Genomic DNA, 26,806 nt, shown 5'->3' on the forward strand with positions numbered 1-26,806 from the left:
ATCTCACACTAGTTAGAATGGCAATCATTAAAAAGTCAGGAAACAACAGGTGCTGGAGAGGATGTGGAGAAATAGGAACACTTTTACACTGTTGGTGGGACTGTAAACTAGTTCAACCATTGTGGAAGTCAGTGTGGCGATTCCTCAGGGATCTAGAACTAGAAATACCATTTGACCCAGCCATCCCATTACTGGGTATATACCCAAAGGACTATAAATCATGCTGCTATAAAGACACATGCACACGTATGTTTATTGCGGCATTATTCACAATAGCAAAGACTTGGAACCAACCCAAATGTCCAACAATGATAGACTGGATTAAGAAAATGTGGCACATATACACCATGGAATACTATGCAGCCATAAAAATGATGAGTTCATGTCCTTTGTAGGGACGTGGATGAAATTGGAAACCATCGTTCTTAGTAAACTATCGCAAGAACAAAAAACCAAACACCGCATATTCTCACTCATACGTGGGAATTGAACAATGAGATCACATGGACACAGGAAGGGGAATATCACACTCTGGGGACTGTGGTGGCGTGGGGGGAGGGGGGAGGGGTAGCATTGGGAGATATACCTAATGCTAGATGACGAGTTAGTGGGTGCAGCGCACCAGCATGGCACATGTATACATATGTAACTAACCTGCACAATGTGCACATGTACCCTAAAACTTAAAGTATAATAAAAAAAAGAAAAAAATAAATAAAAAATAAACATTCAAAAATAGTTTAATATCAAAAAAAAAGAAAACTACACTTATACCCCTTAAATTTGTATACATTTTTTAAAGAAATACTTATTTAAGACAATCTATTAAAAATCTTGATAAGAATAATCAGTATCTATGGCATCTGAGTCACAAGCTATTCCCATCCTGTCCCCTCCCAACTCAGTTGTCTGAATCTCCACTCTAGACAGGCATAGTCAAAAAGACACAGTTTTTTCTCACCCTTGCTCTCAGTATAGGGCTACAGATTCACCCACAGAGAGTGGCAGGCCCCTAGCTTGGTATTGCAGAGGCTCTATTCCAGGAAGACAGAGCTAAAAGACTGGGGCTTCCTTCCCCCAATCAGCCCCAACTTGTAGAGCAGAAGGTGTGGCAGGCCAAGAATGGGAGACCCAATTACCCATACTCCAATTCACTCAAACAGTGAATGTTCTACAACAGAAGAGGCAAGCTGAGATGATCAGGGGCTACCATGCCCAACCAGCACCCTACTTGCTAAGTAGGGGTATCATTCTGGCAGGAAGCAGACTATAGTCCCTACCACAAGCTCCACTACAGTTGTGCAAGATCGTGCTGAGAGGGAGAGGCCTTATGAACAGAGAGTTCAAAAGCTCTACCTAAGGAGACTGACTTTATCTGGAACAAGGCATGAGGAAATTGATGGCTAAGGACACTGTCAAAAACAATGGAGATCTGGAGAGTGATCAGCTAAGAGAATCGTAATTTTGTAAGACTGGTAGCAACAAGTAAAACAGTGGATCAGCTAGCAAAAAAATCAAACAAAGAGACGGCTAAGAGCCCTCTTGGGAGTCTGAGAATGCCCCAAAGATTGGCAAAACCCTAATCCTGCTAAGAGGTCCACTTTAATTAAGTTAGACTATGGCACAATGTATGTGCTACATTATTGTTTTAAAAAAAGAAAAGGAACAACTAGGTAGCAATCAGTGAATTAGCAGAGGCTAAAAATTGAGTGAGATATCAACAGAATTAGACCAACCAAAGCTTAATGAGATCAGGGAACTAGACAATCAAAGAGAACCCAGTTAAAGCTATAGTTATCCCAGACAGCAATAGAGACTACACACATGATGGAGAAGTGACATCAGTGGCTACACGCTGCAGGGAAAATAGGTTTCACTGAACTATTCCAGCCAATTCACTAAACTACTAAAAAAAACCCAAGACAGAAAAACCCAAAAGGTAGAGAACGAATCAGTATTCAAAGTTAATACAAAAATTATCTAAAATGTCCAATCTCAAAAAAAGTTACAAGACATGCACGGAAATAGGAAAGTGTGACTTATACAAATGAAAAAGAGGATACAATAGAAAACAGCCTTTGAATGGGCCTACATGTCAAACGTAGGAGACAACGATTTCAAATCAGCTAGTAAAAATATGTTCAAAAAACTAAAGAAAAACATTTTTTTAAATGTAAGATAATGTCTCATCTAATAGCAATATCAGTAAAGAGATGGAAATTATTTTTGAAAAACAAAAATTCTGGAATTGAAATGTATAATAACTATAATAAAAAGCTTACTTGAGGCCGGGCGCAGTGGCTCATGCCTGTAATCCCAGCACTTTGGGAGGCCGAGGCAGATGGATCACGAGGTCAGGAGATCAAGGCCATCCTGGCCAACATGATGAAACCCCATCTCTACTAAAATACAAAAAATTAGCCAGGTGTGGTGGCACGCGCCTGTAGTCCTGGCTACTCGGGAGGCTGAGACAGGGGAATCACTTGAACCTGGGAGGCGGAGGTTGCAGTGAGTGGAGATCGCGCCACTACACTCCAGCCTGGTGACAGAGAAGAAAAAAAAAAAAGAAAGAAAAACTCACTTGAAAGCCCCAAAAGTGAAATTTGAGTTGGCAGAAGAAAGAATCCACAAACTTGAAGATAATCGATAGATATGATGCAATCTGATGAAGAGAGAGATAAAAGAATAAAGGTAAACACCGACTCAGAGAAATGGCTAGAAATGACTCAGACATGTAAAGGTAAGAACAGGCTAAGTGCAGTGGTGTGATCACAGCCCACTGCGGCCTCAACCTCCTGGGCTCAAGTGATCCTCTCACCTCAGCCTCCTGAGTAGCTGGGACTACAGGCATGTACCACTATGCCTGGCTAAATTTTGCTTTTACATAGAGACAGGGTCTTACTATGTTGCCCAGGTTGGTCTTGAACTCCTGGACTCAAGCGATCCTCCCACCTCCACCTCCCAAAGTGCTAGGATTACAGGCACAAGCCACCGTGCCCAGTCTACTAAATTCTTATATCCAGCAAAACTATCCTTTAAAAATAAGCTGAAATAAAGACATGCCCAGATAAACAAAAACTCAGAGAATCTGTTGCTAGTAGATTAGCCTTACAAGGAATACCAAAAGAAGTTCTTCAGGCAAAAAGCAATTGCTACGCAATCATATTTCAATACAGCCCTGTGACTCCAATCCCTGGCCACAGATGGCTAGACCGGTGGATTAATAACTGAACCAAAGACAGCCATCTAGAGGTAGCTCAAGTTTAAAGTCTTTGCAATTAACAGTCTTAATGATGACCCAGGTCATGTGTAGTTAAATGTATGAAATTTGCTTTCTCCCTGAAGCCCAGCAGAGAATCTTCCAAGATAGTTTCTTGCTTCCCTTAAATTAAACATCCATCTGAGTGTCTCCATTACTTGCAACCTAGAAGGAACAAATATACCTGAAGAATGTTATATGATAATAAACATGTGAAACTACAAAACCACTCTTTCAGATTTTCAACCAGAAAATATCAATTTCTATTTAAAGATATTTCAGCTACTTTGTCTTCGGAGTCTTTGCTTTTAAATATATTATTCTGTCCTTGAAGGACAGGAGCCATCCTTTTGCAATAGGAATGGAAGAGCCCCAGGCCTATTTCTTAAGATTTAGAGTTCCCACTGTCCTAATCCTAATTTCAAGTCTCACTATGATTATGCCTGTAGTTCAAGATGCTTTAACAAAGCACCACAGACTGGGTGGCTTATAAACAACAAAAATGTATTTCTCACAGTCCTGGAAGCTGGAAATCAAAGATCTGAATACTATCTTGCATGGTCAGATTCTGGTGCAGACCTTCTTTGAGCTGCAGACCGACAACTTTCTTTATATCCCCATATGGAGGAAAAGCAGCAAGCCAGCTCTCTGGCATCTTCCTTTTTTTTTTTTTTTTTTTTTTTTTGAGATGGAGTCTCAGTCTGTCACCCAGGCTGGAGTGCAGTGGCGCAATCTCGGCTCACTGCAAGCTCCATCTCCCCGGTTCATGCCATTCTCCTGCCTCAGCCTCCCGAGTAGCTGGGACTACAGGTGCTTGCCACCACGCCCGGCTAATTTTTTGTAATTTTAGTAGAGACGGAGTTTCACTGTGTTAGCCAGGATGGTTTCGATCTCCTGACATTGTGATCCGCCCACCTCGGCCTCCCAAAGTGCTGGGATTACAGGCGTGAGCCACTGCACCCAGCTTCTCTGGCCTCTTCTTATAAGGGCACTAATCTCATTCATGAAGACAGCCTCATGACCTTATTACCTCCCCAAGTCCCTACCTCTAAATGTCATTACTTTGGGGATTAGATTTGAAATTTTGAATTTTGGCGGAACACAATATTCAGTCTATAATACTGTCCATCCATGCCGAAAGGGCCTGGTTGTTCTAGGAAAACCAACACTTCAGTGCTGAGTGTGAGTTCAATGACTGTCACTTTATTGAGAGCAAGGATTGTGTGGATTTGTGTACTCCTAGAACCTAGCACCAGACTCAATTCTTAACAGGCCTTTAATCAAAATGTATTCAGTAAAATACTGAATAATTTTTTTCACTGCCAAGTAGAAGATAGGAAAAAGAGAACATAAAACCTGAAACCAAACTACATATGAAATTATAAAATCTAATCATACACAAAGATGGAGACCTCATAAAATACTTGAGTAATAATTTTAAAAATGCGTCTACTATTCTCTTCAACTCTACCTACATAACTATCCAGCTCTTAATTTCAATTATATTTTGGACGTAGGATTTGTAGTTGATTCTTTTTATAACTTCCTGACCTCTGTAAGAATTAAATATATGATCTAATTTCACAATATATTAACAATCATTATTTTGAAGTTGTTTTTGATAACTCCAATATCTGAAGAGTCTATACGCCTATTGACATTTCTTGTTTTTTCTCGTGCCTTTTGGTAGAATGGATTTGTTTCCTGATATGCCAGTTAGTTTGATTGAATGCTAGACACTGTATATGACAAATTATAGAAATCATACAAACCTCTGAATGATCATATCTTCCTCCCTAAAACATTTACTTTTGTCTTGATGGGAAGTTAGGACGGGGCAGACCCAAAGCTATGTTACAATGCTACAGTCTTTGTGAGTAGAGAAAGTGTATTTTGAGTTCATTTAGACTCCTAGGGGCTTAGTCCTCTGAGCATCCCAATCGTGAAATCTTTACCAGAGCTCTTCCTCTTTAGTGGGCCCTTAAGCTCTGCTTATGAATCAGAAAACATTTCAGGAGAAAAGTAGTGGCAAATGTCAGAATTGCCATTCTGAACTTGCCTCCCCAACAAAATACTTGAACCCTCCTTTCCTTGCTGCCTAGAGATAGCTCTCTGAAACCTTCAAATATATTTTTAAAAATATGTCCTAGCCGGCTTTGCTAAATTGTACCAGTATAAGGTTTACTCTACAAAACACTAGTCCCTCACTCACAAAAGCAGAAACTGTTTCTCTTCCTTTAATGAGAATTGCCACAAGTTTGCCAAATTTATTAATCTTCTCTAAGGAAGAGCAAAATACAATCCAACATTTTATCATTATAGGTTCCCACAAAATAAGATATTCTATGATACAAACACATTCTTCACCCAAGTAAAGTACTAGAAATTAAACACATTTAATGCCTGAAAAAAATCTTCCTAATGTTGACCATTGTTTATATTAGTCATATGTTATATATTAGGAACTAAAAGAATGTTTTCTCAGTGCATATGAATAAGTCAGCTTTACTTTTTACAAAGATAATTTGTACTATTTGAACATTTTGAAGAGCATAATAGACCTGTTGAATTTTGTTACTGTTTAAGGCTGAGTGCAATCTCATTTCCTTATGCCCTTAGAGAGAACTACCTGAAAGCAAATATCTAAAAAACAATTTAATTTGCTACTTAAAATGATATGCTATCAAGTTGAAATCACTCTAAAGATAAGGAAACTATAAAGACTACAGGAATAATGTATGAACAGTTAAAATTGGCTCATTATAAAGAATACTAACCCTCTTTCAATGGTATTTGAGGTAGACAAGCATTGAATAACTCTTAATTACTTACTCAAGGAACATTACCTCATTTGTTTAGTGCCACCCATTTTTCCATAGCAAGTCCTCAAATAATTATTTCCGAAGCTGTATTTTATCTTCCAAATTGCTTTAAATTTTCAATAGATCCATAGATAATAAAAAGTTATCAATACTTCATATTTTCTGAGGAACTGAAGTTATATGTCACACACATACACACATACATACACACACACACACACACATACACACAAACATGCACACAAAGCTAAGAATCACAAGGCCCCATTTAATTTCTTTTTTTTAAGAGATGAAGTCTTGCTCTTCCACCCAGACTGGAGTGAAGTGGTGTGAACATGGCTCACTGCAGCCTCGGCCTCCCAGACTCCAGTGATTCTCCTGTCTCAGCCCCCTGTAATACTCCATTCTCACACTGCAGATAAAGACATACCCGAGACTGGGCAATTTACAAAAGAAAGAGGTTTAAAGGACTTACAGTTCCACATGGCTGGGAAAGTCTCACAATCATGGCGGAAGGTGACAGGCACGTCTGACATGGTGGCAGACGAGAAAGGAGCTTGTGCAGGGAAACTCTGCCTTACAAAACCATCAGATCTCATGAGACTTATTCATGATCATGAGACAAGCACAGGAAAGACCTGCCCCCGTGATTCAAATACCTTCCACCAGGTCCCTCCCACAACACATGGGGATCCAAGATGAGATCTGGGTGGGGACAGAGCCAAACCATATCATTCCACCCCTGGCCCCTCCAAATCTCATGTCCTCACATTTCAAAACCAATCATGCCTTCCCAACAGTCCACTCAAAAGTCCATACTCCAAAGTCTCATCTGAGACAAGGCAAGTCTCTTCCGCCCATAAGCCCGTAAAAGCAAAAGCAAGTTAGTTACTTCCTAGATACAATGGGGGTACAGGCATTGAGTAAATACAGCCATTCCAAATGAAAGAAATTGGCCAAAACAAAGGGGCTACTGGCCCCATGCAAGTCCAAAATCCAACAGGGAAGTCAAATCTTAACACTTCAAAATGGGAGCAGTGTGAAGAAGAGGCGAGAACGAACCCCTGACCAACCAAAGCCCGTGCACCACTGCATCCTGCGTCCAGCGCCTACATCCTGCCGCCACCATGCCCAAGAGAAAGGCTGAAGGGGATGCTAAAGGAGATAAAGCCAAGGTGAAGGACGAATCACACAGAAGATCCATGAGGTTGTCAGCTAAACCTGCTCCTCCAAAGCCAGAACCCAAGCCTAAAAAGGCCCCTGCAAAGAAGGGAGAGAAAGTACCCAAAGGGAAAAAGGGAAAAGCTGATGCTGGCAAGGAGGGGAATAGCCCTGTAGAAAATGGAGATGCCAAGACAGACCAGGCACATAAAACTGAAGGTGCTGGAGACGCCAAGTGAAGTGTGTGCATTTTTGATAACTGTGTAAACTTCTGGTGACTGCACAGTTTGAAATACTATTTTTTATCAAGTTTTATAAAACTGCATAATTTTACTTTTTTTTAAGCTATGTTGTTAGCACACAGAATACTTCATTGTTGTTTTTGGGGAAAGGGGCATACGTCACTAACAGAATGTCTCCAAAGCTGGACTGATGTGGGGAAAATACCTTTCCCTTCTGGTTTTGAGAGACTTCCTCTTGGCTCCCAGGAGGAGGGATTCCCTGACTTTGACAAACATGGCCACCTTGGCACAAAAGCCTTGTGCTATGGAAAAACAAATTCATTTCTATGTCCTCTTCTCCCTTTCCATCTTTCAGCAAAGACTTAACTCCCTTAAACCCAGACCACTACTGGGACCTGACCCCTAGTCATTGGTTACCAGTGTGTCAGGCAATCTGGACTTTCCAGTGATGCCACTGAGATGGCACCTGTCAAAAGAGCAGTGGTTCCATTTCGAGATTGCAGATCTTCAGATAAATTCTGCCACTTTCATTTCACTTCCTGAAAGTCAGGGTCGGCTTGTGAAAAGTTGTTAAACAACATGCTAAATGTGAAATGTCAACCCTCACTCTAAACTTTCCCTGTTCAGAGCATCAGATGAAGACTTCATTGGGTTTTATAGTGGCTTTCTGATTTTTGGCAGTCCATTGAAGAAGAGAGTTTGAAAGTTGTTGTATACTGTAAACAATTGTCTGCCCATGTCCTGCCTGAAATACCATGATTGTTTATGGAAAGTATCTTTAATAAAGCTGGATACAGTTTGGCTTGGGGAAAAAAAAAACTCCAAAATGATCTCCTTTGATTCCATGTCTCACAACCAGGTCATGCTGATGCAAGAGGTGGGCTCCCACCGCCCTGTGCAGCTTCCACCCCTGTGGCTTTGTAGGGTAGAGCTCCCCTCATGGCTGCTTTCACGGACTGGCATTGAGTGTCTGAGGCTTTTCCAGGTACACAGTGCAAGCTGTTCATGGATCTACCATGCTGGGATCTGGAGGAAGTGGTCCTCTTCTCACAGTTCCACTGGGCAGTGCCCCAGTAGGGACAATGTGCGGGGATTCCAACCCCACATTTCCCTTCCACATTGCCCTAGCAGAGGTTCTCCATGATGGCCCTGCCTCTGCAGCAAGCTTCTGCCTAGGCATCCAGGCATTTGCATACATCCTCTGAAATCTAGGTGGAGGTTCCCAAACCTCAATTCTTGACTTCTGTGCAACCGTACACTCAAAACCACATGGAAGCTGCCAAGGCCTGGGGCTTGCACCCTCTAAAGCCACAGCCTGAGCTCTACATTGGCCCCTTTCAGCCACGGCTGGAGCAGCTGGGATGCAGGGCACCAAGTCCCTAGGCTGCACACCACATGGGGACCCTGGGCCCAGCCCATGAAACCACTTTTTCCTCCTAGGCCACTGGGCTTGTGATGGGAGGGGCTACTGCAAAAGTCTCTGACATGCCCTGGAGACACTTTCCCCATTGTTTTGGGGGTTAACATTTGGCTCCTCAATACTTACGCAAATTTCTGCAGCCAGCTTGAACTTCTCCTCAGAAAAATGGGATTTTCTTTCCTTTTGCATTGTCAGGCTGCAAATTCTCCATACTTTTATGCTCTACTTCCCTTATAAAACTGAATGCCTTTAACAGCACCCAAGTCACCTCCTGAATGCTTTGCTGCTTAAAAATTTCTTCTGAACAGATATCCTAAAACATCTCTCTCAAGTTCAAAATTCCACAAATCTCAAGTGGAGGAGCAATATGCCACCTGTCTCTTTGCTAAAACTTAACAAGAGTCACCTTTGCTCCAGTTCCCAAAAAGTTGCACATTTCCATCTGGGACCACCTCACCCTGGACTTTATTGTCCATAATGCTATCAGCATTTTGGGCAAAGCCATTCAACAAGTCTATAGAAAGTTCCAAACGTTCCCACATTTTCATGTATTCTTTTGAGTCTTCCAAACTGTTCCAACCCCTGCCTGTTACCCAGTTCCAAAGTTGCTTCAACATTTTTGTGTATCTATAGCAGTTGTGTATCTATAGCAGCTCTCCACTCCTGGTACCAATTTGCTGTATTATTCTGTTTTCATGTTGCTGATAAAGACACACCCGAGACTGGGCAATTTACAAAAGAAAGAAGTTTAATGGACTCACAGGTTCACGTGGCTGGGGGGGCTTCAGAGTCATCGCGGAAGGTAAAAGGCGTGTCTTACATGGTGGCAGATAAGAGAAGAGAGCTTGTGCAGGGAAACTGCTTTATAAAACCATCAGATCTCATGAGACTTATTCACTATCATAAGAACAGTACAGGAAAGACCTGCCCCCATGATTCAATAATTACCTCCAACCGGGTCCCTCCCACAACGGTGGGGATTCAAGATGAGATTTGGGTGGGGACACAGCCAAACCATATCACCCCCCAAGTAATTGGTATTACAGGCACATGCTACCACACCCAGCTATTTTTTGTACTTTTTTGTAGATATGGGGTTTCACTATGTTGCCTAGGCTGGTCTTGAACTTCTAAGCTCAGGCAATCCTCCAGCCTCAGCCTCACAAAGTGCTGGGATTACAGGTGTGAGCCATCATGCCCAGCCCTATTTAATTTATATGTAAAAAACATAAGGCAGAAATTATTATGGTTTCAGAAAACAAAGAAACTTGAAAATAGATATTTTATTTCTAAACTGTTTTACTGACCACATTCAAATGACAAACCAATGTATTAGTAATAAATACAAACTATTAGTAATTAGTAATAAATACAAACTAATTAGTAATTAGTAAGAAATACAAGCTAATGTATTAGTAATACATTCAAGAAAAAATTAAAATATTCAGTCCACTTCTGCTTTCTGCAACTCAGAGAGTTAAAGAAAACAGAAAAACCACCTTTCCTCATAACTCCCAAAATTCATTTTTTCATACAGATGAAAGATCTGAGAATTAAACCAAGTCTTCTAATAGGTATAAAGGCTTATTTAGTTATAGGGATTTTACTTGCAGAACATCTCAGCCGGGCATGGTGGCTCACTCCTGTAATCCCAGCACTTTGGAAGGCCAAGACGGGCGGATCACAAGGTCAGGAGTTCGAGACCAGCCTCACCAACATGGTGAAACCCCGTCTCTACTAAAAATACAAAAATTAGCCAGGCCTGGTGGCACACGCCTGTAATCCCAGCTACTCAGGATGCTGAAGCAGGAGAATCACTTGAACCCAGGAGGCGGAGTTTGCAGTGAGCCGAGATCGCACCACTGCACTCCAGCCTGGGTGACAGAGCGAGATTCTGTCTCAAAAAAAAAACAAAAAAAACAGCTCTGCCAATAGTCATCTTTGTGAAAAATACAGAAGAATAGGGCATTCAGTAATGTGCCCACAAATCAGAGTACATTTGGTTAATAACAGAAGCAGAACTCCTTTCCACTAGATACAATAACTTTATTAATAGCTTCTCTCTACAAAGTTGTGGCCAATGTTTGTTTTCTTTATAATCTAATCTAGGTATTAAAAATTACTTGCTATTCAGGTAATAGCATATTTTACAATATGCACTTAGATAAGAAAGAAATTAAGATTTTAGAAATGAAGTAGAACATGAAATTACAACCAGCATAATTAAGGTCTCTAAGACCTTTGGTCTCCAAAAAGGATTTAATCTCATTATTAAAAGTAATATTAAAGCGGGCATACAGTAAAATGGTCAGCTTTATGAAAGAAATGCATGAATCAAGAGTTTATGGTAAAAGAAACAACCTTCCTTCTATTTGTATTGTACTAATCATAAAAATAAGCTATTATTGATTATCCTTTTTTATACCATCCTCTTTTTTAAAAAAATTAAAATCTCCCATTATAGTCCCAAGTTTCTGCTAATGAATTATCATGTCAGTTGTCACTCAATTATCACTTTCAACATTTAATCTAAATTATGTTCAGCACCTTGTTTTTTTCTTTCTTTGAAGTTCTTTCTTGAATTTAAAAGTCAAATTTTTTTTCAAGAAGATTAAGTTGACGGAAGATGGAGGCAAAGATTAAATCAGGGGAAATAACTGATCAAGGATGCTTAGAATTCTTATGAATACAAATAGGCTATCAAGGTTAATGAGGTTCAACTTGAGTTTAGAAGAAGGGAAAAGTGTACTTAGTATTTTCTATGCATATACAGATTTAAGATCTTAGGTACAATTTAAAAGGTAAATTATGCAAACTCAAATGTAGCTTCCTTCCATTGTTTTTTTAAGAGCCATTTTTACTGTTTTTCTCTAATGTAAAACAACTGCTTGAAATATATATTCTGGATCAACAAAAACTAATGCAATTAGTAAGATATAGCAAAGGTCCCCTTAAATACTGACAAATCTTCCAGAAATGGATGTGCTTTTAAGAAATGACTAGATAGCAAATATTAGTTTAAATAGAAAAAACATAAATTTTTTACAACATATTATTTCATTCAACAAATACTAACTAAGCACATAGTATAGGTAAGACTGTGTGGGAACACATAGGGACACACAGATAAAACTTGGTTCTTAACCCATTTATAATCTCAACAGGAATAGAAGCTTTAAATTCATAAGTGGCTCCCAGAATGCCACAACTCTGAATTATAACATCAGTGCATACTAATAAGTGGCCCAGAGCAAAATCCGTGCACAGCAACATATCAAAAGAAAAATTAAACGTAAGACTGAGCATCACAGCGAAAGCATAGAAGATTGCTGGAATGAGAAGAGATGTCAGTTCAACACACTCCAGGAATAAAGACATAGAATCTAGCTGAAGTGTACAGTATCTCTGGTTGTAAGGACTCTGTAAAAAGGGAGGTGGGAGGTTGAGAATTTCTACAATAATTATGAACAAACAACCCTTAAGACATCATTATTCTCTGATTCTGTGTTCATTAAGCAATTTTTTGGTTACTAATTCTAAAGCCAGAAGATTAGGAGATTGGTGCCCTGCATAAGAGAATAATGTTTTCATATCTGTATAGGGCTCCCACAGGGTAAATCAGTGAAGTGGTACTCTTTTGTGTATTAGGTTGGTACAAAAGTAATCTCAGTTTTTGCAATTACTTTTGCATTGACCCATACTTCTCTCTTCTGAGTTTCATTGTTAATATGAGCCAGTCTCCTGGGTCACACACAGAAAACTCAAGTTTCCAGATGTGAGGACAAGACCTTGAAACATGATGTCTCCACCAATGTAAGGGCACCAAAGTTCACTCTGTCTTGGTGACAGGGCAGCTGGCTTTTTCCTGAGTCTCTTTTTCTACTTTATTTTGGCCTACTTTGCTTCTTTTTTTTTTTTTTTTTTTTTTTTTTTTTTGAGATGGAGTCTCACTCTGTCGCCCATTCTGGAGTGCAGTGGTGCGATCTCGGCTCACTGCAACCTCCACCCCCAGGTTCAAGCAATTCTCCTGCCTCAGCCTCCCAAGTAGCTAGGATTACAGGCACCTGCCACCACACCTGGCTAATTTTTGTATCTTTAGTAGAGATGTGGTTTCACCATGTTGGCCAGGCTGGTTTCGAACTCCTGACCTCAAGTGATCCGCCTGCCTTGGCCTCCCAAAGTGCTGGGATTACAGGTGTGAGCCACTGTGCCTGGTCCCACTTTGAAATTTTTAACAAAACATACCCAGATTACTTCAAGAGAGTGTGAGAAAGGGGGCATAAGAATATTAGTGATATGGACAAAAGGATTATTCAGAAAGAAGAACGATCACTTACAGCTGATATAATCCAATTCCACTTTTACATGGTGGAAAAAGTTTAGGATTTCCACAAAAAGAAAGAAAAGACATTCAAAGTTGTTCACAGAAACAGTGAACAACTGGCACAAAGGAAAAAATGATGGAGCTGAGTAGGGAAGTTTAAGAAAAAAGGAATTATTTGACAAGACCACATATGAGGTTCTGTAGGAGAGGTGTCAGAAAGTGAAGGTTAAAAAGAAACACATTAATGATTGAATAAATCATAAGAACTGTTACTATATATATGTTCTTGGGCCTGACCAATGATCTCATTTTGTGCATCTTTTTTATTCATATTTGGTCTCTGAAAAGCAACTAAAGAAGATTAATCTCTCTTTTTTAATAGAATGTATAAGGCAACAGCTTCATACCACCCAATATTTTCTAAAAATAAAGCAGAGACTAAATTTCAAGAAAATTCTCAATTGTTAGAGGTTACAATCGAGTAATCTATGACCTAATATCTCACAAAGTCTGCACGAGACATCACTTTGAGAACAGCTTGGGAACAAAGATATTCAAATGGCCTCCTAAAGGTGCCATAAGAACATTAGTGATACAGACAATAAACTTGTTCTAACTTAATAGTTCTTTTACAATGAAAAATAAAGGAAAATCAGAAGTGTCACTAAATCAGAAACAGCTGCAAATTTAATTATTTTATTGTTCAAAATAAGAAAATCAGAAAAAATAAAACTAATTAATGCTAATATCTTACAGGGATAAACACTGTCTTTGTGATGTCCTTTGCAATGGCAACTGGAAAAAAAAATTTCATTCTCAAAAAGAAATTTATTCTTAGAAGCAAGACAAACTCAAAGAACTTTCTGCATCAATTTTATTTTTATTTACTTATTTTTTAGAGACAGAGTCTTACTATGTTGCCTAGGCTGGAGTGCAGTGGCACAATCACAGCTCGCTGCAGCCTTGAACTCCTGGCTCAAGCAATCCTCTCACCTCATCCTCTTGAGTAGCCGAGACTACAGGCACAAGCCACTGCTCCCAGCCTGCATCAATTTTAGATCCACTGTGAGAAACAAGGAATCGGCTGCATTTGTATTCTTTGCTATGTTGCCAGCACCTAGAACAGTGTCTGGCATGTAACAGGCAGTCAATAATATTTGCTGTGTTGTAAAAACCTTTCCTCCAATTGTTTTTCACACCCAAATTCTATACAATCAAACCAAACTAACCCAAGAGGACTCAAATTCTTCCCCTAACCCATATGAAACTGTAAAATAACTACTAAGTTAGGACAAGGGGAAAGCCAGGAATCTTGAATAAGAGCATTATTAGGCTATTACAAATACTTTTTTTAGTTCTCACATATTTGAGATTTTTTTCCAATGTATACCATGATGGCAAGTGAAAAGAAACAATGTGAAGGAAGGAAAGAAGGGAGGGAGGACCAACGTGTGGTTATGAACATAGAGCAAAGGGATTTTTCTACCTTTTAGATCTATCCAGCATACTTTCTTTTTAAATACGTGACTTCAGCAAAATAATCATATTTTAGCATTTTCATCAGCAGGATCAAGGGCTAAAATAATACCCATGAAGCAAACTTTAAAAGTTGTATAATTACCATTGCTCTGAGACAATTTCAAGTAAGTCTTTATTAAACATGTAGAGGGCTTTGTAAAGAGTATGTCAATATTTCATTATCTTTACAATCCGAATCTTGAACCAAATTTAAAAGACATTTTCTATTGATGTGCTGACAAGATGAAAGAGAAACACAGACGAGTAACATTAAATATTTCCTTTGGGTTATATAAAATTAGGTTCTTTTAACACTAATTTTCTACCTTTCATTTTAATTTTGGAAATACTTGAAATTAGAACACAACTTCACTTACAAAAACAGATACAGGGAGGATTGATACATATCTATTTCCAAATGTGTCATCCATGTTTAATCTAATTTGCATAATTGTAATTTCAATTAAACCATTTCCTTTTATGAGGTCCTTTCCTTTGATTTTTAATATATACTGATAATTACCTCATCTATGCTAGATAAAAGCAGGAAATGGTAGCTGCCTAGTTATACTCCATTCACGGTTACCATATCATCCATGATTGCTACACAACTCTAAATTAATGGAGGCATTGCAATTCCACCTCATGCAGAACAACTAGAGGTCTGAAAACCTTTATGGTTCCAAAGAAGAATTATTGGTAACACCTTTTCACTATGCATTCTGCCAGTTTCACCCGCAAAATAAATAATTCACTGTTCTCTCAAACAAAAAAGGTCCCTTCTGTCTGTAGAAAGGGTTCAATTGCTATTGGAACAAAAATATTTTCAAATTTAAAAATAGTAAACGATTTCTCTGTAAAATAATAAAGGACAATCATCCAGGTTCCTGGCTTTGGGGTCCTGAATGAAAGAGAAATGAACCCATAGGAATTTCTACATATAAGTAAATCAGTCATTAATATAACTTTATATTATCAATGCTCACACTAGAGTTCATAAAATAACACATCTTTATATTAAAATTTCATTAAGCAATTCCATGAGATAAAATTAAAATATTTCGAATATGACTTAAAAAGAGCAAAGTCACCTCTACTTGTGATGCCAAATGTGCTTTCTCCTTGTCTTTTCTCTCCATGCACCGTTTCACTTCCTCTAACTCAGATGCCATTGCACTGAAGTTCAGCTGCACTCTCAAATCTGACATTTGCTTCTCCAGGTCCTGCTTTTCCCGCTCAACCCCTTAAAAGATAAAATGTAAGGCTCAAGGGTTGTTCTTTATTCACAGAAGAATGTACTTTCAAATAGTACTGAGCCCTGATGTTTCAATATTCTAGCTATCATAATCCATTTATTGACACTGTTACTCAACAGACTTTGCCAGCCTGTTGTTTCAAGTTTTATAGCTTTCAAAAACATATACATTGCTATATCATCAAATATTATTCCAGTTTGATACTAAAACTTAAAATGTTACCTGATTTCTACTGCAATTTATTTCAAGAAAATCATACACATTTTTAAATTTTCCTCACATCTCTACACTATCTCCAAACAGTAAAAAAAAAAAAAAAAAAAAAAAAAAAGTTTTCAACTAAGCTACTTCATCTACAAAATATTTTTTTTGCAACATAAACAACAAATGATGCTATTAAATCTCTGATTGTCTATGACCAACCAATTTACTAATCCTTACTCATCTGGAGATTATTACCTGAAATTAATATATCATTTAACAATATAAATTGACTTAGTATTTAAATCAACATGAAATACTTGACCTATGCTACACAGGGGACTATAATACCTTCTTCTAATATAAGGACAAATAACAAAACTTCATCCTCAATGAGCTTACATCCTGATGTGGTTTGGCTCTGCCCCACCCAAATCTCATCTTGAATTGTAGCTCCCATAATTCCCACATGTTGTGGGAGGGACCAAGTGGGAGGTAATTGAATCATGGGGGCAGCTCTTTCCATGCTGTTCTCATGATAGTGAACAAGTCCCATGAGATCTGATGGTTTTATAAAGGAGAGTTCCCCTACACAAGCTCTATTCCCTGCCACCATGTAAGACATGCCTTTGCTTTTCCTTTGCCTTCCATCATGATTGTGAGGCCTCCCCAGCCACGTGGAACTGTGAGTCTATTAAACCTCTTTCCTTTATAAATTACCCAGTCTCAAGTACGTCTTTATTAGCAGTGTGAGAACAGAATAATACACATCCCAAGAATAGAGACAAAATATAAAGTACTCTATGGAGTCTAAAATGTCAACAATTGGAACATATACTGTCTGTCATTTTAAAACTACTGTCTTTCTAGTGGTTTCCTTTCCAGAAAAAAAAAAAAAAGGAGGGAATGAAAGAAGAAAACACTAACAAATTAAATTTATACATCATTCATAAAATACATTCCAACTTCAGAATATTAGTGTTCAAAATTGTACATATTAGAATGGAAGACATATGGGCATTTCAATAGGATGATAAGAGCGCTGATAGATACATGTGGATTATACAGAAACAGTACAAACAGTAAAAGGGATTAGCTCTGTCTCAGTGAGGAACTAAAGTAGGAAGAACTGAGAACTAAGTCAGACTTAAAGAATGAATACAAAATTTCACCAAGCAAAGGAGAAGGAGTTGGGGTGTTTTTAGGGAAAGCACATACCATAAAGCATACAGGTACAAAACTGAATTTAACATTCAGGTAATTGCACACACAGAAGTTTCAAGTAGCTAATACATCTCATATGTTATAAGGGTGGGAGGAGGGAGTGTCAACAGAGTTTATGTGTTGCTAGGAAACTTAGAAGAATTTATCCTACAAACCAAGCATCAGCAAACATTTTCTATAAAGGATCAGATAATAAATATCTTAGCTATATGATTTCTGTCATAACTACTCAATTCAACCACTGTATTGCAAAAGTAGCCTAGACATTGCATAAATGAATGGGAGTAGCTGTGTTCCAATAAAGTTTATTTACAAAAACAGGTGGCAGTCTGGATTTGGCCCATGAGCCCTACTTTCCCTACTTCTGATAGGTAACCAACCTGAAAATGTACATATTTATCTATTTGTAAATGTATTTGTTTATTTTATAAATATATGTATTTTATTTTATATATGTGTATATTTGTGTGCATATAACATGTCTCAATAATATGTATATATTGATACGTTTCTTGATATATACACATGGATGTAACATTAGAATGAATATATATTATATAAAATATGAAGGCATGTATGTATACATATATGTATACTTTATGAAACATATATATTTGATATGGAGATATATTTTGGTATGTTTACATATATATATACTAGTAAAGATAAATATACACACACATCTATACATACATACACATGTAGTATATGTAATGAAACATTTCCCAAAAAAGTTAAAATATTTAAAACAAAAAGTATAAAATATAAACAGCATTATAAATGCTCCATTTTGGAGAATGCTTGGTCAGTATAGGATAGCAGTTAAGATCTCAAGTTTGGGGAAAAAAAAAATTGGAGTCTGCTACTTCCCTCATGTGTGATCTTGGGCAAGTAACTCAACCTCTTTATTCTTGGGTCCTTTTTATAATCATTAATATAGAAATAAGAAATAAGAATAGTGCCCTTTAGTAGTAGAAAAGAAAATAGATTACAGAGAAGCCAGAATAGGTAAGACAAGAGAGTATTACATGTCCTATACTGACCAAAGCATGCTTAAGCTGGGGCAGTGGGAATAAGAAAGAGAATGTTGCAAATTCAGGAGATATCAGGATGTATAAATAGGCATGAGGTAGAAACTAATTATATGGAGGAGAGAATAAATAATTTCTATGTTCTTTGCATTTTAGGCTTGGATGTCTGGATGGAGGATGATGCCACACACTGAGACAGGAAAGAAAAACATGTTTTGAGGAGACGATGAATTCAGCTGTGTATCAACATGCATTCTGAGGAATAGCATATGGAGATATCCAATGAGCAACTCCATTTGGAGGGCCAATGGTTAGGAGAGCAAATAGAGCTAGATTTAGGAATTATCACCTCTAGGTGATAATTTTTTAATCAATTCCGAGGCAGAAATACTAAGTAACAAAAGCCATGAATAGGATAGTAGGCAAAACCAACATTTAGAAGACAAACTGTGAACACAGCAAAAAGATTCAAATACAAAGAATGTAAATAACTAAGACAGAAGAATTAGGAAAGGCAAAGGGGCATAGAAGTCACAGGAAGAGTTTCAAGAAGGAAAAAGAAATAAGCAGGTAACACTAAAATAAGTAATGCAACGACATCCTTGGAATTGACAGAGGAGATTGCTAGCAAATCATGCAAAGTCAATTTTACAAATAGAGGTGGAACCCATTTTGCAGTGGGCAGAGGAAGAAATACCAGCTGAAAATGTGATAAGTATGATTTCTAGTGTAGAACTGTCTTTAAATAATGTAAGTATTCTATAAAGATGAAAAACTCTACAATTGTTAAAAGCTGAAGAAGTCCATTATCACATATATAAAAAAACTTCCAAAACTTTTTTCATACCTGATAAGTAGCTAAGAAAAGCTCAATATTTTTAGTCCTCAAAGACTTCTAACAGAAATAATTACATTTTATGAGGTATCAAAACATAACAAATGTGTTGGTCTTTGTTCCAACAATTCCTGTGTGCATCTTTATGAAGTCTGATGAAGAAGCTAACAGCTTAGGATTGTTTAAAAACAAGTGATATTCTGGGTCAAATTATACTTAAATTATATCACATGAAACTTAATGGCATACAAATAAAAATATGCTAAGGCTTGGATATAGTTTATTTGTCCTCACCAAATCTCATGGTGACATTTTATCCCCACTATGGCTGTTAGGAGATGGGGCCTACTGGGAGGTGTTTGGGTCACGTAGACAGGTCCCTCATGAACAGCTTGGTGTCCTTCTTGTAGCAGGAATGAGTTCTTGCTCTCCTGAGGCTGGATTGGTTCTCAAGGGAACTGATTAGTTCAGACAAGAGTGGGTTGTCAGAACGCCAGGACATCCCTTGAATTTGGCCCCCCTTTACACATCCCCACTCCCCATTTGACCTCTTTTGCATTGTTTGGATGGAGCACAAAACTCCTCCCCAGAATTCCAGCAGATGCTAGAGCCATGCTTCTGGTACAGCCTACAGAACTGCGATCTAAATAAAGCTTTTTTCTTTGTAAACTATCCAGCCTCAGGTATTCCTTTAGTGTAACACAAAACAGACTAAGAAAATATATTAGAATAGCTTTGTCAAAATTTGTCATCCATTGAAGATTTTCTGGCAATGTGGAAATTCTAGTTTAGGCAACATATGGAGGTGTATTTGGAAAGCCTGGGGCAATGTTTACCTTCCCTGAATTTAACAGTACATCCAACACTTTTAAAATTTCACCAATACTTTGAGCATTTGAGTAGGAAGCCTCATTACTGGGATAATACAGAAGCTGAGCAATGTGAACTCACCTAATAGAAACAATTACATAATGTCAATATTATCATTATTAAACCTGAACATACATCCAGTCATTAAATTCCATAATTTAAATTAACACCTCCACTGAGAAGGTATCCTAATATTTTTCAAACACAAAGTATTCCTAATCCACATAAAAAGCCAGTGATACAGCTCATGACCACTTCTGAGTTGTGATTAATTTTTGTCACCAACTCCAGATGACAAAAAAGATAGGGTACTGACTTTAATTTCTCTTATATTGAAAATTGAGATAAGAGAATGTGAAAGACAGAGAAACATTTACAATTTAAGTACAAAGACTGGTACACACTTACACATATGCACGTATATTTGGGCATGGGAATCGGAGGCTGGAAAAACTACTGCTTTTGCAGGCTCTTTCTAAGAGAAAGCCCCATGGTTAAGTAGGTCTAATAACCCAAATGGGTTTGAACCAAGCAGGGAAGATATTAAAATGGGATGACGCTGAATTATTATCAACTTATCAGAAAATGTTTAATAGATCAAGAAATAGTATGACGTGAGCATCACAAAGGAATGCAATTCTGAGGATGAAAAGTATTTTCGAAGAAAAACCAAAAAGCCCCCACACAAATTATCACATTATTAGGTACAAATCTACTTTTACCTCTCCTAAATCTCCAGTCCTCCCCTTGTTCATCCTGATAGTTTGACTGTTGCTTGGAAATCTGAGATACTTGATGCTGTAAACCCTTTCGATCACCTTCTGCTTTCGTAAGTTGTGTACGCAGTTCTTCTACCTAACACATGGTCAAAAATCAAACATCGGTTTTCACAATCAGAGAAAGACCTACTTCAAATGGGCTATTGTAAACACAAGTTGAATCCAGGTTAATCTCCTTCCAAGCACAGTGGAACGGTTTCCTGCTCCATTTCCTCATTCCTCTCATCTCTTCCACAAAGAATAAATGAATGGTTTTTCCTTCTCTGTGTCCACTGAGGCAAAGAATGGAATGTGACTAGATTTTTTTTTAATCACTTATTTTGTCCTCAGTCTACTCCATTACTATTAACGCAAATCAACTTCAATTAAGTATTAGACTTCTTATATTTTTCAATTTTCACCCATTTGCTTTCATGTGAACATGGTCTATTGGTTGTTAAATTCAAGATAAATGATCATGATTTAGCATATTTTGATACTAAAATCATGCTCAAAATAAGTATGTAATAGATGCTGTTGAATAAACTCTAAACTCCTTGAAGTCAGAAACTGATTTATCTTTCTATCCTTAGACTGCCAAATTACCTAGCACATAGCAGGTACTTCCAAATGAACATTAAACAAGTTAACAGTGGCAAAAAGATTCAGCTAAAATCACAATGACAATCTAAACAAAGAAATCTCTTGCTTCCATAACTGAAACTGGAGATTATAAGTTAGAGTTCCAAACAAATCAGAATGGAATTAAATACAAATATAAACTTCCAAAAAGGAAAGTTTGAACTCTGCCAAAATTAATTCCATGTGACCACTGGCTGCAGAACAAAGTCAGCGAATATTTTCAAAGGTTTTGTAGAACAGGTGCTATCTTGTATTTTCAGCACCAATTGTCAGAATGTAATACTCCTTCTGAACATCTATAATGCTTGACATCTTTGCTTACCCTTAGCATATTCTGAAGGTGTGTTATATAACATACACTTCAAAACGGAAGAAAGTATAATTGCAGTTTGTATTAAACACAGACAGGCAGTTAGAAACCCATATGCCCTTATCCAATGTATGTAAGATGGTTATTTAAAGTTACTGAACTTTAAACATCAGAAGCGCCAAACTCCCATTATGGGCTGATGGAATGCAAAACGTTATACTTTAAAATTAAGCCTTATCGGCCGGGCGTGGTGGCTCACACCTATAATCCCAGCACTTTGGGAGGCCGAGGTGGGGAATCACGAAGTCAGGAGATCGAGAACATCCTGGCCAACATGGTGAAACCCCATCTCTACTGAAAAAACAAAACATTAGCCAGGTGTGGTGGCGCATGCCTGTAATCCCAGCTACTGGGAGGCTGAGGCAGGAGAATCGCTTGAACCCGGGAGGCTGAGGTTGTGGTGAGCCGAGATTGCGCCACTGCACTCCAGCCTGGCAACAGAGCAAGACTGCGTCTCAAAAAAAATAAAATAAAATTACCCTTATCTTTGGTTTAAAAGGGTCAAGTAGTATCTTGAAAACATGAATTAAAGACAATGACGTTATTCAAAGTAACCTAAACATGCAAAGGTCTGTTGCATGTAGTTTACTTCTTCCTTTACTTCCCAGTGCCTCCTGGAATAAAATTAAGCTCCTGGGAAAATTTTATCTTATACATTCAGTCTTACTTTTACACTGCTCATGCTAAGAGAGATAAGTAGTAAGTTGTAGCAGCAATCAGCAAGATACACCATCACAGTGGGGACTCTGGCTGGTGTTTGTACTAGCTTTCTCTGAATTTCCCTGAAAGAATTTTATCCTTTGCTTAGGTGTGCTAATATACATTCCTTAGGAAAACATTTTTTCTAGACCTAGTTCTTTTTTTTCCTTTCACAAAGACATTTAAATAGAGCTACTCAATCCTGATTTAATGTAAAAGTATATTATAATAACTTGCATAGACTTACCTGATGCAAAAGTGTTTCTCGGCTGCCTTCTGATTGATTCAATAACCTTCGAGATAGCTCCAATTCCTGTTCAAGCTAGAGTTTCAACAAAGGATAAAGAAAAATGCCCAATGGAGCAGAAGATAACTAAATTATTATGGGCACAGTTTAAAAGGAGAAAAGTGGAAAAGTTTTCAGAAGACATTTACAGCTAATATAAAAGAATAAATATCTCACTATGAACATATATCAATACTTCCATTAAAATAATGTGAATCATTTAACATAAAGTGAACTAGACCAGGCCTCAGGAAGTCTGGGATCTAGTAAGTTTCATCTCAACTGTGAGCCAGTCCAAGTCTCTTCTCCTCTGGCCTCCATTCTATCATCTCTAAAATAAGTATTTTATATTAAACAGTCTCCAAGATCCCTTCCAGTTCTAAATCTCTTTAATCTAAATTCTAAGGCAATTTTTTTCTTTAAATTAGAATATACAGTGTCAAATTAACTAAAGTAGAATAAAAACTGCAGGGACCCAATAACTCAAAAGTTTCATCTAATTGGTGATTTCCTACATTCCTAATATTTCTAATATTTATAAGACATTCCTTAAATTTTTAGATGTCTAAATTCAGAATGAGACATTTAAAATTTCCTTAATGATACTGCCATTAGATAAATATCGATAAAAAAATGTGACCAGTTCAGGAGATCAAGACCATCCTGGCTAACACGGTGAAACCCCATCTCTACTAAAAATACAAAAAATTAGCCAGGCATGGTGGCAGACACCCGTAATCCCAGCTACTTGGGAGGCTGAGGCAGAAGAATGGCGTGAACCTGGGAGGCAGAGCTTGCAGTGAGCCGAAATCGCGCCACTGCACTCCAGCCTGGGCAACAGAGCGAGACTCCGTCTCAAAAAAATGTGACCAGTTAAGTGACTAAATATTCTACAAACTCCTAACATGCCTAGATGATTTCAAGTTGAAATATGTAATAGGATAGAACACAAGTTTCTTAACAATTTAGAGCTTATATGTGCTAGACTTGTTTGCATTCTGTAACAGTAAGATAGTTTTATAAAAATCACACATTTATATTAAGACGCTTGTAAGTACTTAGATTTGTAATACTTATCCTAAATTATCATTTCAGTTGAACAACTGCTATCTGTATATTAATCATTTAATAACTGTACATGTGGTAGGTGTGCCTATGAAAGAACATGAGGGAGCCTTGTGGTGATAGAACAGTTCTGTATCCTGACGGTGGTAGTGGTAACAAGAATCTATACAAGATAAAAATGGATTGAACTTCACACAAACACACACACACACACACACAAATACAAATGAGTTATATATATAAAGCTGGTGAAATCTGTATAAACTAAGTAGATTGTACCAACACCAATTTCCTGGTTTTGATATTGAATGGCAATTATGCAAAATGTTACCATTGAGGCAAATTGGGTGCATGGGACCTCTCTGTGCATCTTGTTTTACAATATCCTATAAATCTATAATTATTTCAAAATATATCTTTAAATCCCAATATATAATTTTTTAAAAATTATACATGTGGCTCATAAAAGAAATGTCATATTAAAAAAAGTAAAGTATAAGTGGGGATCACAGAATCCACATAAAATACTGTCCTGTTCTTCAGTCTCTATGGAGAAATAGAGTGAAGAAATCATACTTGAAGCAAAATGACTTTGAACTCAACTAAAGCCCATATTGATCATAATCCCTGTGTAATTTCAACATCGCAACTCCCAAAGGGCAAATTTGATGGCCTAACATACTTCGCTTACCCTAAAAGCAGCAGGGAAGCTGCCTTTACATGAGTTGGTGAAATAAAATAAAGGAGGCAATGGTAGGTAGAAAAATGCAATACGGAGTAAAGAACAGGGCAAATTTTCACTTCATCATTCATTACTTTGAGCTCATCCTTAAATCTACTTATTTGCAAATTAAGGAAGAGTTGTTTGGCCTCTGAATTCCTTTCTAACTCTAAAGTGCTAAGCTCTACGTGTTCATAGAAATGAACACACAGTTCATAAACATGAACATATGTCAAAGATCATTGATATTTAATAGAAATAGAGAATGTTTTCAGAACTGGCTGCTTACTATATCTGTCCACTATAATGAAAATGAATATAACCAAAATATTCAGTCTCCAAATGACAGGTCTTTTCTAACCCTGCAACAAAGTCAAGTTCTTTAAATGTTTCCAACAAGAAAAAGTAAAGTTTAATTCACCTCTCAGAAAGGAGAATGGTCATAGATGACAAGGTAGCAAACAACTTGCTTATCTGTTTCCAAGAGCAAGTCCTAGCAAGTAGAAGAGCCGTTGAACCAATTGACTCCACATAGAAAGATAAAGAACTCACAATGTTCTAAAGGATCCTGGGGACACTTTTCAAGGCACTCAACAAATACCATTGGCCCCAAACCACTTTATTCTTTGAAAGATAACTTTTAAAATCTTACTTGATTCTTCTCAGTTTCAGTTTGTCTTAGCTTATTTTTTATTGCCCCCTCATGCTCATCTGCTTTAGCTTCTTGTTTCTTTAGTGCCTGGAATGAAAGAGGTGGAAAAAAATTATCCCAAAATATGTACAAAACTGAAAGTCACTACTAGAATTCATTATGTATTAGGGCTGAAGAAGACATGGATATGAGTTACACAAAATCTATAAATTGCAGTCTGCTCATAAGAACACTTCAGTGGGGATAAAATATAAACAATTCCTGATCACCCTAATTAATATTCACTTTGTTTCCTTTTTTTCCCCATCTTTGGGAATTTTACTACATTATTTAGAGGGCCTAGATAGCTAACAGTTTTCTTGGAAACAAATATTCTTTTCTACAGATTTCCCTCTTTAATAAAATGAGGAAAAAGAAAGTTAAGAAAATACACATTTCAAAAGTTAACTATAAAAGTGTTTGCTTTGGTTTGTTTCTATGTTAGAACAAAATTAAACTTAAAGGGGAAAATTATACTTGGAACTGTCTTTCATAATATCTGAAATGCATTCCATTTGTTTAAAAAATATTTTTAACAATTTTAGTGTTTAGACTTAGCAAGGTGTATGTGTAAAGTCCATACAGCTTGTGAAAAGCCAACTGCCAGAAGCTTTTTCCAACAAGATCAACAGAAAAACAATTTTTAGGCAAACAGCAAAATATGTTAAAAACTGCTTTGATGCAAGTATACTCAATCAATTTCAGCTCCCTCTGCCATAATTCCTACTCTCAAATAGAAATTGAGTAAAGAGGCAGAGAGGCATCAACAAAATGAAAAATAATTTTGATTTGAGAAGAACAATATTATCATGCTTTTATAGTGTTTAGTATGTCCAGGCATTCTTCTTCTTACATATAATAAATAAATATATTACATATATTCAAAATATACATTTACTCCTCATGATGATTCTATGAATTATTATTATTCCAAGCCCATTTTATTAAAGGGGAAATTGGAGCACAAGGAGTTGGATCATTTGCCTAACGTCACTCACCTACTTAGTGACAGAGACAGGATATAGATTCTGGCTGCCTGCCTCTTAACAACTGAGGGCACTGCTTCTTCATATTGAAATAATAATACCAAACTTATAGGGTAGTGGTGAAAACTAAATGGTTTGATATCTGTAGAGCACATAAAGCAATGTCTGGCTCCTAGCAAATGTGCAATAAAATGCAACTATTATTATTGGTAATAATAGCCTGGGTAACAGAGTGAGACCCTCAAAAAAATTAAATAAAAAAAATCCAAATTTCTATGTTTAAGTTGGTTGAATAAAAGAAACTCTAATTCTCTTGGATACTTAGAAATTTGCTAAAATAATATTGTGCTACTCCTTTCTTCCTTACTTTCCCCTTAGAACATCTGATAAGTTGTTTATAATATTGATTTTCCAAAATAATGTAC

At 37.2% G+C, this 26,806-nt stretch overlaps 2 protein-coding genes across 5 annotated transcripts in view; one reads left to right on the forward strand and one right to left on the reverse strand.

The window, feature by feature from the left end:
* CEP128 (centrosomal protein 128) overlaps window positions 1–26,806 on the reverse strand; it is a 447,679-nt gene that overhangs the window by 321,281 nt on the left and 99,592 nt on the right. For all 4 annotated transcript variants that reach the window (XM_057299772.2, XM_063596092.1, XM_034937939.3 and 1 more), the window contains 4 exons: window positions 25,357–25,443; window positions 22,880–22,954; window positions 20,886–21,018; window positions 15,838–15,989 (listed from right to left, as the gene is read on the reverse strand). In XM_057299772.2, the coding sequence (XP_057155755.1) occupies window positions 15,838–15,989; window positions 20,886–21,018; window positions 22,880–22,954; window positions 25,357–25,443 (447 nt within the window). The remainder of the gene's footprint in view (window positions 1–15,837; window positions 15,990–20,885; window positions 21,019–22,879; window positions 22,955–25,356; window positions 25,444–26,806) is intronic.
* LOC100973117 (non-histone chromosomal protein HMG-17-like) lies at window positions 7,209–7,481 on the forward strand. Its single transcript, XM_034937943.1, has one exon. The coding sequence runs from the start codon at window positions 7,209–7,211 to the stop codon at window positions 7,479–7,481; it is 273 nt and encodes a 90-aa protein (XP_034793834.1).

This window comes from Pan paniscus, chromosome 15 (genome assembly GCF_029289425.2).
Source record: "Pan paniscus chromosome 15, NHGRI_mPanPan1-v2.0_pri, whole genome shotgun sequence".
Classification (NCBI taxonomy): domain Eukaryota; kingdom Metazoa; phylum Chordata; class Mammalia; order Primates; family Hominidae; genus Pan; species Pan paniscus.